The sequence below is a fragment of the Ursus americanus genome, chromosome 28 (genome assembly GCF_024610735.1).
Source record: "Ursus americanus isolate L20-20 chromosome 28, mUrsAme1.1.p, whole genome shotgun sequence".
Classification (NCBI taxonomy): Eukaryota; Metazoa; Chordata; class Mammalia; order Carnivora; family Ursidae; genus Ursus; species Ursus americanus.
The window spans coordinates 28391752-28403414 of NC_142154.1; the positions used below are offsets into that span (position 1 = coordinate 28391752).

Sequence of the window (11663 nt, forward strand, 5' to 3'; positions counted from 1 at the left end):
GCAGAGCTCAGCCAGCGCCCCGGACGTGTGCTAATAGCATCCAGGCTCCCGCCCCCGGCTGAGGCCCTGTCTCTGGGCATCTGCCGCCCATCTGAGGCCCGGCTGAGCTCTTCCAGGGCCAGATACTCAGACAAGAGCCTGTCCCTCCAACTGCTGACAGCCCTGAGGCAGGAGAGGTGTTGTAGGGACCGGAGCCAGCTGTGAAACCACAGCCCTCGGGATACCTGGCCCTGCTGCGTGGCCTCGGGCAGACTCTCCCTTTCTGGACCTCTGGGTAGGATATTCAGTCCCCAAGGTCAGCCGCAACCTGTGAGCTCAAGCCCCTTGAGAATAGGACAGGGGCTCTCTCTGTCCAGAGAGAGCCAGCTGCTGGTCTGGGGCCAAACGGCAAAGTGGGCTGGGCCTGGAAGCGGGTGAAGAGGCAGCCCAGCCTGCCCAAGCTCCCTGGCACCTAGAAACCGCTTTCCCAAGCTGGCATGAAGTCCCGGGGCTCTCCCAGGATGAGAGCAGCGACTCTGCTCCACCCCCGGTTTCCATCTTCCACCCCCTTGCTCTAGCCCCACCCTACCAAAAATAAACCCAGACCACCCCATCTTGTACCAGCCAGACCCACCCAGCCCCTCCAGAGCCAATTGAGTCACTGCTCCAAGCTGCTCCTTTTTTAACCGTCTGAGTCACCGGCTGTGGCTAGGGCTCCATGACACATGCCCCAGGCTACGGCCACGCCACAGCCTCCAACAGCACAACTGAGGGAGGGGTCTGGGTAGAGGCTGGCAGCATGTGTGAGGCCGCAGCCTCTGCTGGTAACACCTCCAGGCCAGGGGCTCCTACCCCCTGGCAAGCCAGAGCCCAGACCTGTCCCCGCGGCCCTGACACCACCTTGCCTCACCTGCCCAGGGTAGTTTTTCAGGGATCTTGGTGACAAAGCCCATCTGCGTCAGCCCTGCCCCCACAGCATTTCTTTGCCTCCAAACTGGTCTGGGCCTCCCACCCTGGGCCGGAGGGTCTCCAGGCCCTGGGCCCTGCAGGGATGGGAATGGGCCAGGCCACAGAGATACCTAATTCCTGCCCCTCCTCACTGGCTGCAACTCGGACTCCGACCCCTCTGCCCAGAGCACCGTGAAGACTTTCTGTGGCACAGAGACCTCCCCCTCAGGTCTCTGACAGCTTCCTCTATCCCCTCTCCTCACAGGGTCAACCAAGCCCCTGGCTGTTCCCAGGGCTGTCTCTCTGTCTCTGGCCGCCCCGTGTCTCTGACCCTGCTCTGTTCCCTTCTTCTACCCAGTCCCCGTGGCAACCCCAAGTGCTGTCTCTACATCCGGCACGTCACACACAGGTCTTCCCTGGCCTTCCCAGCAGACACAACACACCCTCACCTCCACCCGTTCCCATAAGGCACTCTGGGCCCCAGGGACCAATCCTGAGAGAAATTTTCCATCCCCTCACCCAAGTCCATTCCCCCCCGCCCCCCCACCCTGAAGCACAGGCTACATCCTGTCATCCTGTCATCCTGTCTAGGGGATGTCAAGATCCCACAGGCACTTCCTTGGAGGCTGAGACAGGGGGGCAGGGGGCCTGGGAATGGCCCCACCCCCAGCCCCTGCCTGAGCGGGGCCTGCACAGCCTCAACCCCAGCCATCTCCTGTCTGTGGCCGTGGCCTCCAGCTATAAATAGGGGCTCTGACTCTATTTGCTTTAAAAACAAGCACCAGATTCTGTCACCATAGGCCCAGAAAAGCACTCCCTGGCTCGGGCAGTCTCCCACCCCACCCCACCCCAGCCATGGCCCGGCTCTCCCCTCCCCCCACCTGCCTGGGCACTGGAGTCCTGGAGGGAGAGGAGGACTGAAGAGAAGCCTGGAGGTGAGACGAGGTGGGGGAGAGTGGGAGCAAGCTTCCAGATGCAGCCCCTGCTAGATGGGCCCATGTGGGTCAGCTAGAGCGTGCAGCTGCCCCTCGTGCTCCCCACTTCCGTCTCCCTTCACCAAGCGCTACCAGTCTTGTTCCTGAAACGCCGAAGTTCACAGAGAGAGGTGACAGTAGTTCAGGTCCCCAAGCCACAGTTGAGTGTCTTTGCACCCCAAATGCAGAGAAGGAAATTTGGGCTGTGGAGAAGGGTGGGGGAAGACTTCCTTCCTGAAGGAGCAGGAAAGCATTCTGCAGGCAGAAAAGAGGAGCTGGCCTGAGCAAAGGCTGGGAGCGGGGCACCTGTCAGGTGCAGACGGAAAACAGCCCAAGGCCTAGTGACATGTGGGCTGTTCACAGGAGGTGAACAGGAAAGCCTGGCAGGGCTGTAACAGGGTAACCCGGCACCTTCAGGGCCACACTAGGGTGGGGAAATGGGAGCCATTGAAGCCTTTCAGACAAGGGAGGATGACAGAGTGACCTCCCGTTTGGGTTAACAGTGGTTGCTATTAGCGAAACAGGGCAGGAAATTCATTAAGCCAAGCAGGGGATGGGGACCATGTGCCTTGTGGGACGGCGCAGGGGAGCAAGAGGGGGGAGATGAATTTGAAAGAGAATTTAGGGGCAGGATGGCTGGAACATGGGGAAGGAGGACGGAGAATGTTCAAAATGACTTTCAGATGTCTACCCAGCCATGGGTGGGTGGTGAGGCCCCTTCTGGAAGGCAAGCAGGTGTGGGGAGAGATGGCACTGAGTCTGGCTTGAGATAGGTGGGCTGGGGTTTGGCGGTCCCTCTGGGTGTTTCTGGTGCAGCCCCGGAGCATTGGTGCTGGAGACAGAGATGTGGGTGCCAAGGTGAAGAGCCGGTGCCTGAGGCCAGGCGAGAAGAGGTGGCCTGGAGAGAGCACAGCGGCGGGGCACAGCGGCGGGGCACAGCAGCGGGGCACAGCTCGGTCATGCTGACCGTCCGGGGGGGTCCGCAGGCCTGGAAGGTGGGGAGTGGTAGGCGGGAACCTATTCCTGGAGGAGTTGGGCCTGCCCATGGGGAGAGGTCTCAGGCTAGGGATGTCTGGGGGACCTGGTTAGCACAGGGGCCACTAGCAAGGGCTCTGGGGTTTCCTGGTCCACCCTGGCAGGCCACGCCCTCTTGCAGGCATCCCACCCACGCTGGAAGCTTGTTACTCGGCCTATGGTCAGTGATAGAAAATCCCTCCCAGGGGCCAAGGGCCACCACCGTTTGATTCCTGTATTCCTTTACGTTTATGGGCCTCCTGGACGGCCGATGCCCTGCGCAGGGGATATGGGCCCTCCGTCCTGTCCTCAGGAGCCTCAGTCTGGCTCCACTGTACCCACTGTAGTGACCACAGCCCTCCACCAGCCACTTCCTGAGGAGCTGGGCTGGGCAAGCCTGGTTTGCTTCAGTCTCCCCAGCCAAGTCCCCTTTGCACGGATGGGAAAACTGAAGCCAAAGAGAGCACAGCAGCATGTGGCGGGGGGGGGGGGGGGGCTCTGTCCCAAGCTTCTGCTTCCCCCAGTCTCCTGGACAGGGGACTGCCGTCTGTGAGATGATCCCACCTCCCTTCCCTATATTCCAGATGGACGAACTAAGGCAGAGGTAGTGTGGCTTCCCCAAAGCACAGACTCCTGAGTGCAAGCTGGGCCAAATCGTCCAGGCCTGCGTCCAGACCAGTCCGCCAAGCCCCATCCCAGCTCACACACTCACTGTCTCCAAGCCCAGCCTGCCAGGCTGGGGGAAGCCCCAAGTCACCTCCCCAAGGGCCCTGCCCTTAGCGGTTTCTCATCCCAGAGCTAAGGGAGAGCTCAGAGATGAGCAACAGGCTTCCGCCTGCTTCCTGGCTCTGGATTCAGCCCCACAGCGTCCCCCCCCCCCCCCACCACGGGGCAAGCTTCTCACCCCACCCCGTGCCCCTCTGCCCTCTTCCCTGATCTCTAAGACCCCAGTGGGCAGGACCAGCATTTATTACTGGCTGTAGGAACGTGCCATCCTTAGCCAGCCCTGAAGAAGGTCCCTCCCTGATTCAGCCAGCCCCAGAACCAGACTGGTCCAGCCACACCAGGAGAGGCCAGCAGCCAAACCAGCAGCGGAAAGCAGATGCTCTCCCCTTCCTTCCTCACTCCCCTCCCCCCGCCCCCTAGGGAGCCCCTGAGGACAGGAAGGGAAAAAGTGTGTCTCCCAGGCAAGGGGCCAGCTCTCACACCCTCCTCCTGCTGGAGCCAGTGGCAGATGCCCCACTTCCGATTCACACACGCAACAACAACCCCTTGACTGCTTCTGTGTGCCTGCGCCCCTCCCCGAGACCACAGTACCCAGCCCAGAGCCGCAGCCCAGGGGCTCGAGTCCAGCCCCGCGCTGTGCCTCTTGAGGCCTTAGCACAGGGAGTGTCCTCTGCGAGCCTCATGGCCTCACCTGTACCCTGGCAGCCACCGCATAGAGACCCTGTTGGGGGAAGGGGCTGCTGAGCAGGCCCAGTGCCGGGTGAGGAGGGTCTCTCGCTCTGTTTCTTCTCTGCCGGATCCCCTACCTCAGCCTGGGCCCACTAAGACGAGGGTCCCCCAATCCCTACCACCTCCCAGGGCCAGGAAAGCCAGGGAAAGGGGCCATGGAGGAGGGCCTGGAAATCCACCCATCGCCCTGCACGAGGAGGAAAATTATAAGGCAAGGAAAAGCCTCTCAGAATTGCTCCACACCGCAGCAGCCCCACCCCTCGGCGCCTCGGGCCAGGGGAGCAGCAGGCCTTCCACAAAGACTCCATTGAGGCCCTGCTTCCTCCCCGCCCCTGCCCTCCAGCCTGGGTGGACTCTGAGCCGCTTCGGGAGCAAACCTCTCATTTGACCTCCTGCTTCCTCTGTACCACACATGGCCCCAAGGTTGGGACACGTGGCTGGGAGCCCAGGGTACCAGTCCTTTTAGGTAATCACTTTTTAGAGGGGGTCCCTAAGTTGGAAATGTCCCCCTGTGTAGGCCCCTCAGCTTCGGTGGGCCTCCAGGCTTTGGGTTAGAGGACCGGTTGCTGAGGCCAGTGACGAGGGTCAGGATTCAGCCAATAGCTGAGGAACCTTGTACCATCCTGGCTTCCTTGGTCTCGCAAGAACCAAAAAGGCAACCGAACTCTCGAGGGCCCTGAGAGTGAGTCTTATGGCTCAAGAGTTCCTGGAGTGAAGAGAAACGGGCCCACGTCCACACCAGCTGAGGTCTCCCTGGAGCTGGGATGGGGAGGCTGGCTGCCCATGAGTGCAGAGCCTGACATCGGCTCCCTACTGGGAAGCTGCTGTCTGCCAAGAGGAAGGGCTCCCTTTCTAAGTTCTGCGTGACTTTGAACTAAACTACTTTTGTTCCTGTAGCCGTGGCTTGTGGGGCAAGAGAGGAGCAGCGGGCCTCCAGGATGGCCCTGGGTTGTGGACTCGCAGGCTGGGGCCAGGGAGGTAGGAGAGTGAGGCTGTGCTGGTGTGCGAGCCTCTCCCCGGCAGTCGCCCCGGCAGGTGGTAAGCATCTAGGCTCGGCTCTTGGGACCCTGTTGTCCCCACCATGAGCAGGTTATGTTGTCCGTTTGGTCTGACCTAAAGTCTATCTCTCTAACCTCCCCCTTGTTACCTTCGGAGGTAACAGGCTGGGGGAAGGTGACAGCTCAGTGGACAGGGCTGAGCCTTGGGATGCGCTGAGGGGCTGATACCGGAGTAGGCACAGTGTGCAGCACGGCCAGGGAGGGTCATGTCCAGTATCTAGAGCCAGACTGGAACCCCGCACCACATAGCCGCCTGCCCCGCACCCACCGCAGTACGCTGTGACAGACCTGCACTCAGATACATTCATGGCTATGTGCCACCCACCATGGCCACGCACAGTCTTCGGTGCTCTGTGCGACTGGGTTCCCATGCCAGCTCCTGACACTGCTCTCCCAGCTCGGAAAAGGGAGCGCGCACTGTGGGGAGCGTCAGCCCCATTGGCCTGGGGTCTGTGGCTGTGGTTCTCGATAAGTTTCCACCCCTCCCAGCCTCCTCCGAAGTTCCCTGCCTTGGGGGCAGAAAGCTGGTAAAGGAAAAGCTCATCCCTTGGAGGCACAAGGGGACAGGATCTGGCCAGAGTTCTGGAGGGCCTGGGTGACCTCAGGGAGGGCCCAGCTGCTGGCGCAGGGCACCTGGCCCAGGCCTGCCCTCACACGGGGCCACCCACATACACAGCCACAGGGGAGACAGAGAGCCCATCCCTGCCTTGGCCATCCTAGAGCACTCCCCCATGGCCCCCCTCAGACTTCACAGGAGAAGGGCTCTCCCAGCCTCACCCCTGCCTGCCTAGGACATGGATCTCAAACAGGATCTGCCGCCCTGCTGCCCTACCCCAAGGAGCTTCGCTTGAGAGCAGAACCCCTCTCCTGCCCAGCTGTCTGGCCGTGGCCCCTCCTCGCCTTCCACACTCAGGTCCACGACAGCAGGCTTGCCGCCAACATCAAGCCTTCTGGGTCTCTCTTGGTTTCTCCTCCTTCATCTCCTTTGTCAGGCCTCTGTCTGGACCTCTGAGTTCAGTTTTTGTGGAGGAGGGGGGGTCTTCATTTCTCACTCTTGGTTTTAACGTCTTTCCCAGGCTTTCTGCCTCCCCCAGGTAGTTCTTCTTTCCAGGGCTCTGTTACTGTGCTAATGAACGAGTGAGTGAGTCTGGAGCCCTCTTCTCTCACCTCCTGCTCCAGCTCAGGACCACTGGGTATACCACCCCAGTATACACGTGTCCAGGTCTCCCACTGCCCCCCTTTGCCCCTGGGCCCTGCCCCACCCCCCAAGGCCATTCTGCCCAGCAGCTCTGACTCCCAAACTTCCTCCCTTATAAAGGCAGGCGGCAGCAGACACCCAGGAACGCCCATGACGCATGCTGACTGTGGGGCCGCCTGGCTGCCCCCAGGCAACCAGGAATGTGGCGGGAACAGGGCACACAGGGATTGATTGCCTGGGAGTAGTGTGGGGTGGAGGTGCCTGCATGAGCGCGGCTCATTCAGGTGGCTGGGCCAAGAACTGCAGGCTTTCTGCTTCTCTGTCAAGTTGCTTCTCCTCTGGAGCCTCAGTTTGTCTGTCTGGAAACCCCACTGAACCCTAAAGCTGCAGAGAACTTTGATACAAGGAACCCATTACCCAAGGATGGGAGGCAAGAGGCCCCAGGCCTAGCTCTCTAGCCTATCCTGGGGCAGGGGTGGTGCTCCCAGTGACAGCCAGGATAAGGAAGGCCGGGAGGCAGAGATAAGGCAGCAAATGGCCAAGACCCAGACAAAGGAGATAAGGGGCAGAGACTTGGAGAAAGACGGTGTGGCTAGCCCCAGGCGTCGTGAGGACTCAGAAGGATCAGGGTCTGCAGCCAACCCCACCCCTGGTGACGAGAAAAGGGACGCATGTTTGAGACCCTGCCGCTGGTCAGCCCAGGAGAGCACGGTGGGAGCCTGATGGGCAGAGATACTCCCCACAAGGTGACCCATTGTCCCAAGCCACTGACGGAGAAGAGTAGAGCATCGTGGGGGAAGTAAGCCTCACGCGTGGGGGCCCCCGGGGGCAGGATTCAGGTCCCCATTCATACACACACTAGGAGTGCCCCCAGGGAGACAGGAGATGCCGGCACAACCTGGGCCCTGCAGAGGGGGGCTTGTGGGGACATTGCGGGGGACACGCTTCATCTCGCCGCCTGAGAAGAGGCTTGGCGGGCAAGGGCATAGGCTCTTTTCTGCGCCCCCTCGTCTCAGGAAGAGGGATGGAGTCACTCGGCCTCAGCCCTGTCCGTGGTCAGGAAAGGCGGGAAGCTGCGGGATGCTTCACCTTCGGCAAACCTCTGCGGTGGCCAGGCGCCGGGCAGGAGGGGCGGGCACCCTCCAGGAACACACGGCCCCTTTCACCGAGCCAGGCCCAGCCAAGTCACGGCGGGCGGCACCGAGGGGCAGGATAGGCCTGGGCACAATCACGGCTCTGTCCTGGCGGCTCCCAGCCCACACGCACACACATGCACAAACACACAGCCTTATGCAAACCCAAAACACACCCCCGAGCAGCCACCCACACACTTGAACACACACGCAAACGGACATCTACGTAGTCCCAGACACCCACCCACCGACCGTCTCTCAGGTGCAGAAACCCAGACATGAGGCATTCTTTCGGCCCCTCCCACTCACCCCAGACCCCTTCCTTGCCGCTCCTGCCCCCCACGCTGAACTGAACGCCTGGCACCACCCAGACAGCCCACACCATTAACCCTCTGCATACCCCTATCTGAAAGCAGACTCCGGGACCAGAAAGGGACCTTCGGGACTAATCCCCACAAACAGAAGGGGGAGGGACTGGGAAGGATGGCCCATTTTACAAAGTGGGGGGGGGGGGGCGGAACCAGACTGGGCCCCTTCTCCTGGCGCAAAGGGCGGCCCACATAGCTGCTACAGGCCTGAGCTGGTGTTTGGATGAATCATGGGTCTTCTTGACCCAGGAGAGTCAAGGGCAAGTCTCCAAGCAGTGATGATGCCTTCTTTCCTCCCCTCCACTGCCTTGGGACCCCAGTCAGGCCACTGAGGCTGGCTTGGCTCCTGCTACTTTTCCTTCTCCTCCTCTGTCTTCAGCTTCTCCAGAGCCTGTGCACCCCTGCTGCCAGTCTCTCACCTGGCCTTGCTGCCCTGTGAAAGTACCCAGGCCCCTCCCTCTCTCCTCTCTACCACCCTCACCTCCTCCAGGAAGCCTTCTGGAACTAACTCCTAACTCACTTCTTTTATTCTGCACTGGCTCCCCATTCACAGCCTCTCCCACGATCTCCCAGGACAGGGATGCTGGGTCCTTGCAACTGTGGCCCATCAGAAGGGGCAACAGAAGGAGACCACAAGGTGGGGGGAAAGGCGCTGTCAGAGTTTCCAAAACCCTGGCCAGCAAGGCCTCCGAGGCCTCTGTTGGGGCGAGGGGGCTGCCGGGCCCGCGCACAAGGCAGCTTGTGTGAGTGCTTCCCTGCCCAGCCCCACAGGAAACAGCAGGGCCCAGCCCCTCAATGGGCTCATTCAGACCCCAGCTCTCTGGAAAGTACCTCTACTTCCTGCCACCCTCCCACTCCGGCCTGGATAGCGAGGCTAAACAGGCTGCCCCTCTCCTCCTGGGAGGGGGGGCGGCAGGGGGGCTAAAGGCAGGTGGTTCAGTGGGCAGCGCTGGCCATCTAGTTCACTTCCTGTCTGGGCACCCGACCATGCCCGCACCCACCTTTAACCAAAGGGAGTGTGATTGGGTGTGTGAGCTCCCTCCCCCGCAGCGGAGGGAGACGGCCCCCTCCCCCGCTAAATAGGTAACTGTTGAGCAACGGGCTTTCTGGGGGAGAGAGAACCCTCATCTGTAGCCTTTTCCTCTTCCATGGTATAGATACTCCCCCGGGGCAACATCACCCGGCTTGCAAAATTCCTGCAGATTTAACAATCAGCTCTTGCCAGCTGCCGCAGTGATTCCTGTGGCGCCACGGCCCCCTCACTTCTGTGCTGGGGTGCTGCTTTTTGTTCTTAAGAATCAATGCCCTTGGGGGCGCCTGGGTGGTTCAGTCTTTGGGTGTCTGCCTTGGGCTCAGGTTGTGATCTCTGGGTCCTGGGGTCGAGCCCCACAGGGGGCTCGCTGGATAGTGGGGCGTCTGCTTCTCCCTCTGCCCCTTTTCCCCACTCATTTCTTTTCTCTCTCTCTCAAATAAATAAATAAAATCTTAAAAAAAAATAATATCCTTGCGGATGAGGTGGCAGCCTCGTCAGTTCTCCCTGGCGCCAAGGTCTGCTGGCTCTGCAGGGCCCTACCCACCCAGACGGTTTTGGAGCTCTCGCTTGATTCCTTTAGCCCCTCAGACAAGGTTCTGGCGGCCGGCAAGTGCTGGCAAGAGGGGATAACTGCAGAGATTTCGGCTCAGCCTGAGAGGAAGAGCATTATCTTTCTTGGACATCCCTGCGGACTCCTCCAGCGGCTGGTGCCACCACTCAGGTCAGGGACCAGCACGTGTGTGGCTGGTGCCAGATCATCCCCGTCAAGGCCAGCCTTGACTCCCGCACACAGGGCTTAAGGGAAGCCCCGCCGAGATGAATAGCCTTTTTAAACCATTTCTATCTCCCCCCACCCCGCCCCACCCTTCCCTAGCCCGGGACCTCTGGGGAACAGAGCCAAAGTTATGCTTGGCCCTAATTTCTGCAAAAGAAGTAAACCAGAAATTGTTGCAGCTGGTTGGAGGTCAAGGGAGGGTAATTTTGGGAAACGGTCTGGAGGAGGTGGCAGCTTAAAAAGAAGAGGTATCCCATATGGGACCCAAGGGGCCCCGCACAATGACCACCAGCCTTGGGGAACCCCAGATATGGCCTGCTCAGGCCATATGGACTTGGGCCCTCTGGTCTGCTCAGCAAAACTTTAGCCCTCCCAGGCCCTGTCTTTAGCCATAGACCCAGGCTCAGAAAGTCAGCTGTAGTCATCAGTGGCTCCCCAGCCATGGTGGAGACAATAGGGCCGGATCTGACCGCTCACAAGGGACTAACAATAGCTCTGCAGGAGGAAGCAATATGGGGTGATGCAGGAAGTTTGGGCCCATTTGGGGTCCAGCACTGCACGTGGTCTCCATCTGGCCTCAGAGCCTTTGCTCCTTGGTGGACTCAGTCCGACGCCTGCCACCCCCACCCCCAAAGCCATCTGGGAGCGCGGCCCAAGAGAGAAGTGGGGATGGGGGGCTGCCTGTCTGAGCACCACCGCCAGGCCCCAGCCCACCCACAGTGGGAGGGCACGGCATGGAAAGCGTTGCCTAAGAACCAAAGCGTAGGGCATTTAGGAGAAGGAATTTGAGCAGGGATCAGTGTGGGGTAGGGATAGTTCTCCTGGAACTCCATTTCCGGGGGCTATGACCATCAAGCCAGGTGACGCAGGCAAGGATGGTTTTCCTTTAGGCCCGAGAGGGACCAGACCCGGGATGGGGAATCCTGTAGGGCCCAGGGGAGGAGAGTCAGAGCTGGCAGGGCCCTCCCAGCCCCAGGAACCTCTGAGGAGGAAACATGAGTTGCTTGGAATGGGTCTGGCCTTCTTTGGAGCCAAGGTCTGGGCTGGACACAAGATGAGGCTGTGCCTTCTGGCACCAGGACCAAGCAGGTGACGGGCCACACAGAACCACAAAGCTGCGCCAGCATGAACTCCCTCCCCACAGCCTAGGCAGCCTCTGCAGCCCCTCTTCGCCTCCAGGCCAGAGTCTGCACTTTGACCCCAGCTCCCTCTCTCACACAGCCTCCTTCTTCGGTGAGAACCACCTGGAGGTGCCCGTGGCCACAGCTCTGACCGACATAGACCTCCAGCTCCAGTTCTCCACGTCCCAGCCTGAAGCCCTGCTTCTCCTGGCAGCAGGCCAGGCTGACCACCTCCTCCTGCAGCTCCACTCTGGATACCTACAGGTCAGTGACATCTCCCTGCCGGCCTCCTCCTCTAGCTCCGGATGGCCCCCAACCAGCTGTGTGACCTCATGGGAGTCACTTTCTCCCCAGGGTCTCTAGGTCTCCGCTGTGCGGTGAACAACAGCATTGCCAAAAGTGTGACTCCCTCGTGGACTGGCTGTGCCCTGCAGCCTTCCACCCACACTTCCCACCGCAATCCCTGGCTGGCCCGTCCCTCACTGCGGGCCTGCCGTCCCACGGTCCCGGCCAGGTGGCAGCCTCTGGTCTCTCGCAGCCAGGCCCTCGCTCACCACATGCCCTGGGCCTGGCCCTCCCCCGTTCCTGACTACCCTGGCCCTGCCCC

The 11663-nt window shown here is 60.8% G+C and overlaps 1 protein-coding gene across 1 annotated transcript in view; it reads left to right on the forward strand.

The window, feature by feature from the left end:
- CSPG4 (chondroitin sulfate proteoglycan 4) overlaps positions 1–11663 on the forward strand; it is a 42227-nt gene that overhangs the window by 7413 nt on the left and 23151 nt on the right. The window contains exon 2 of the mRNA XM_045795138.2: positions 11157–11320. Coding sequence (XP_045651094.2) covers positions 11157–11320 — 164 coding nt within the window. The remainder of the gene's footprint in view (positions 1–11156; positions 11321–11663) is intronic.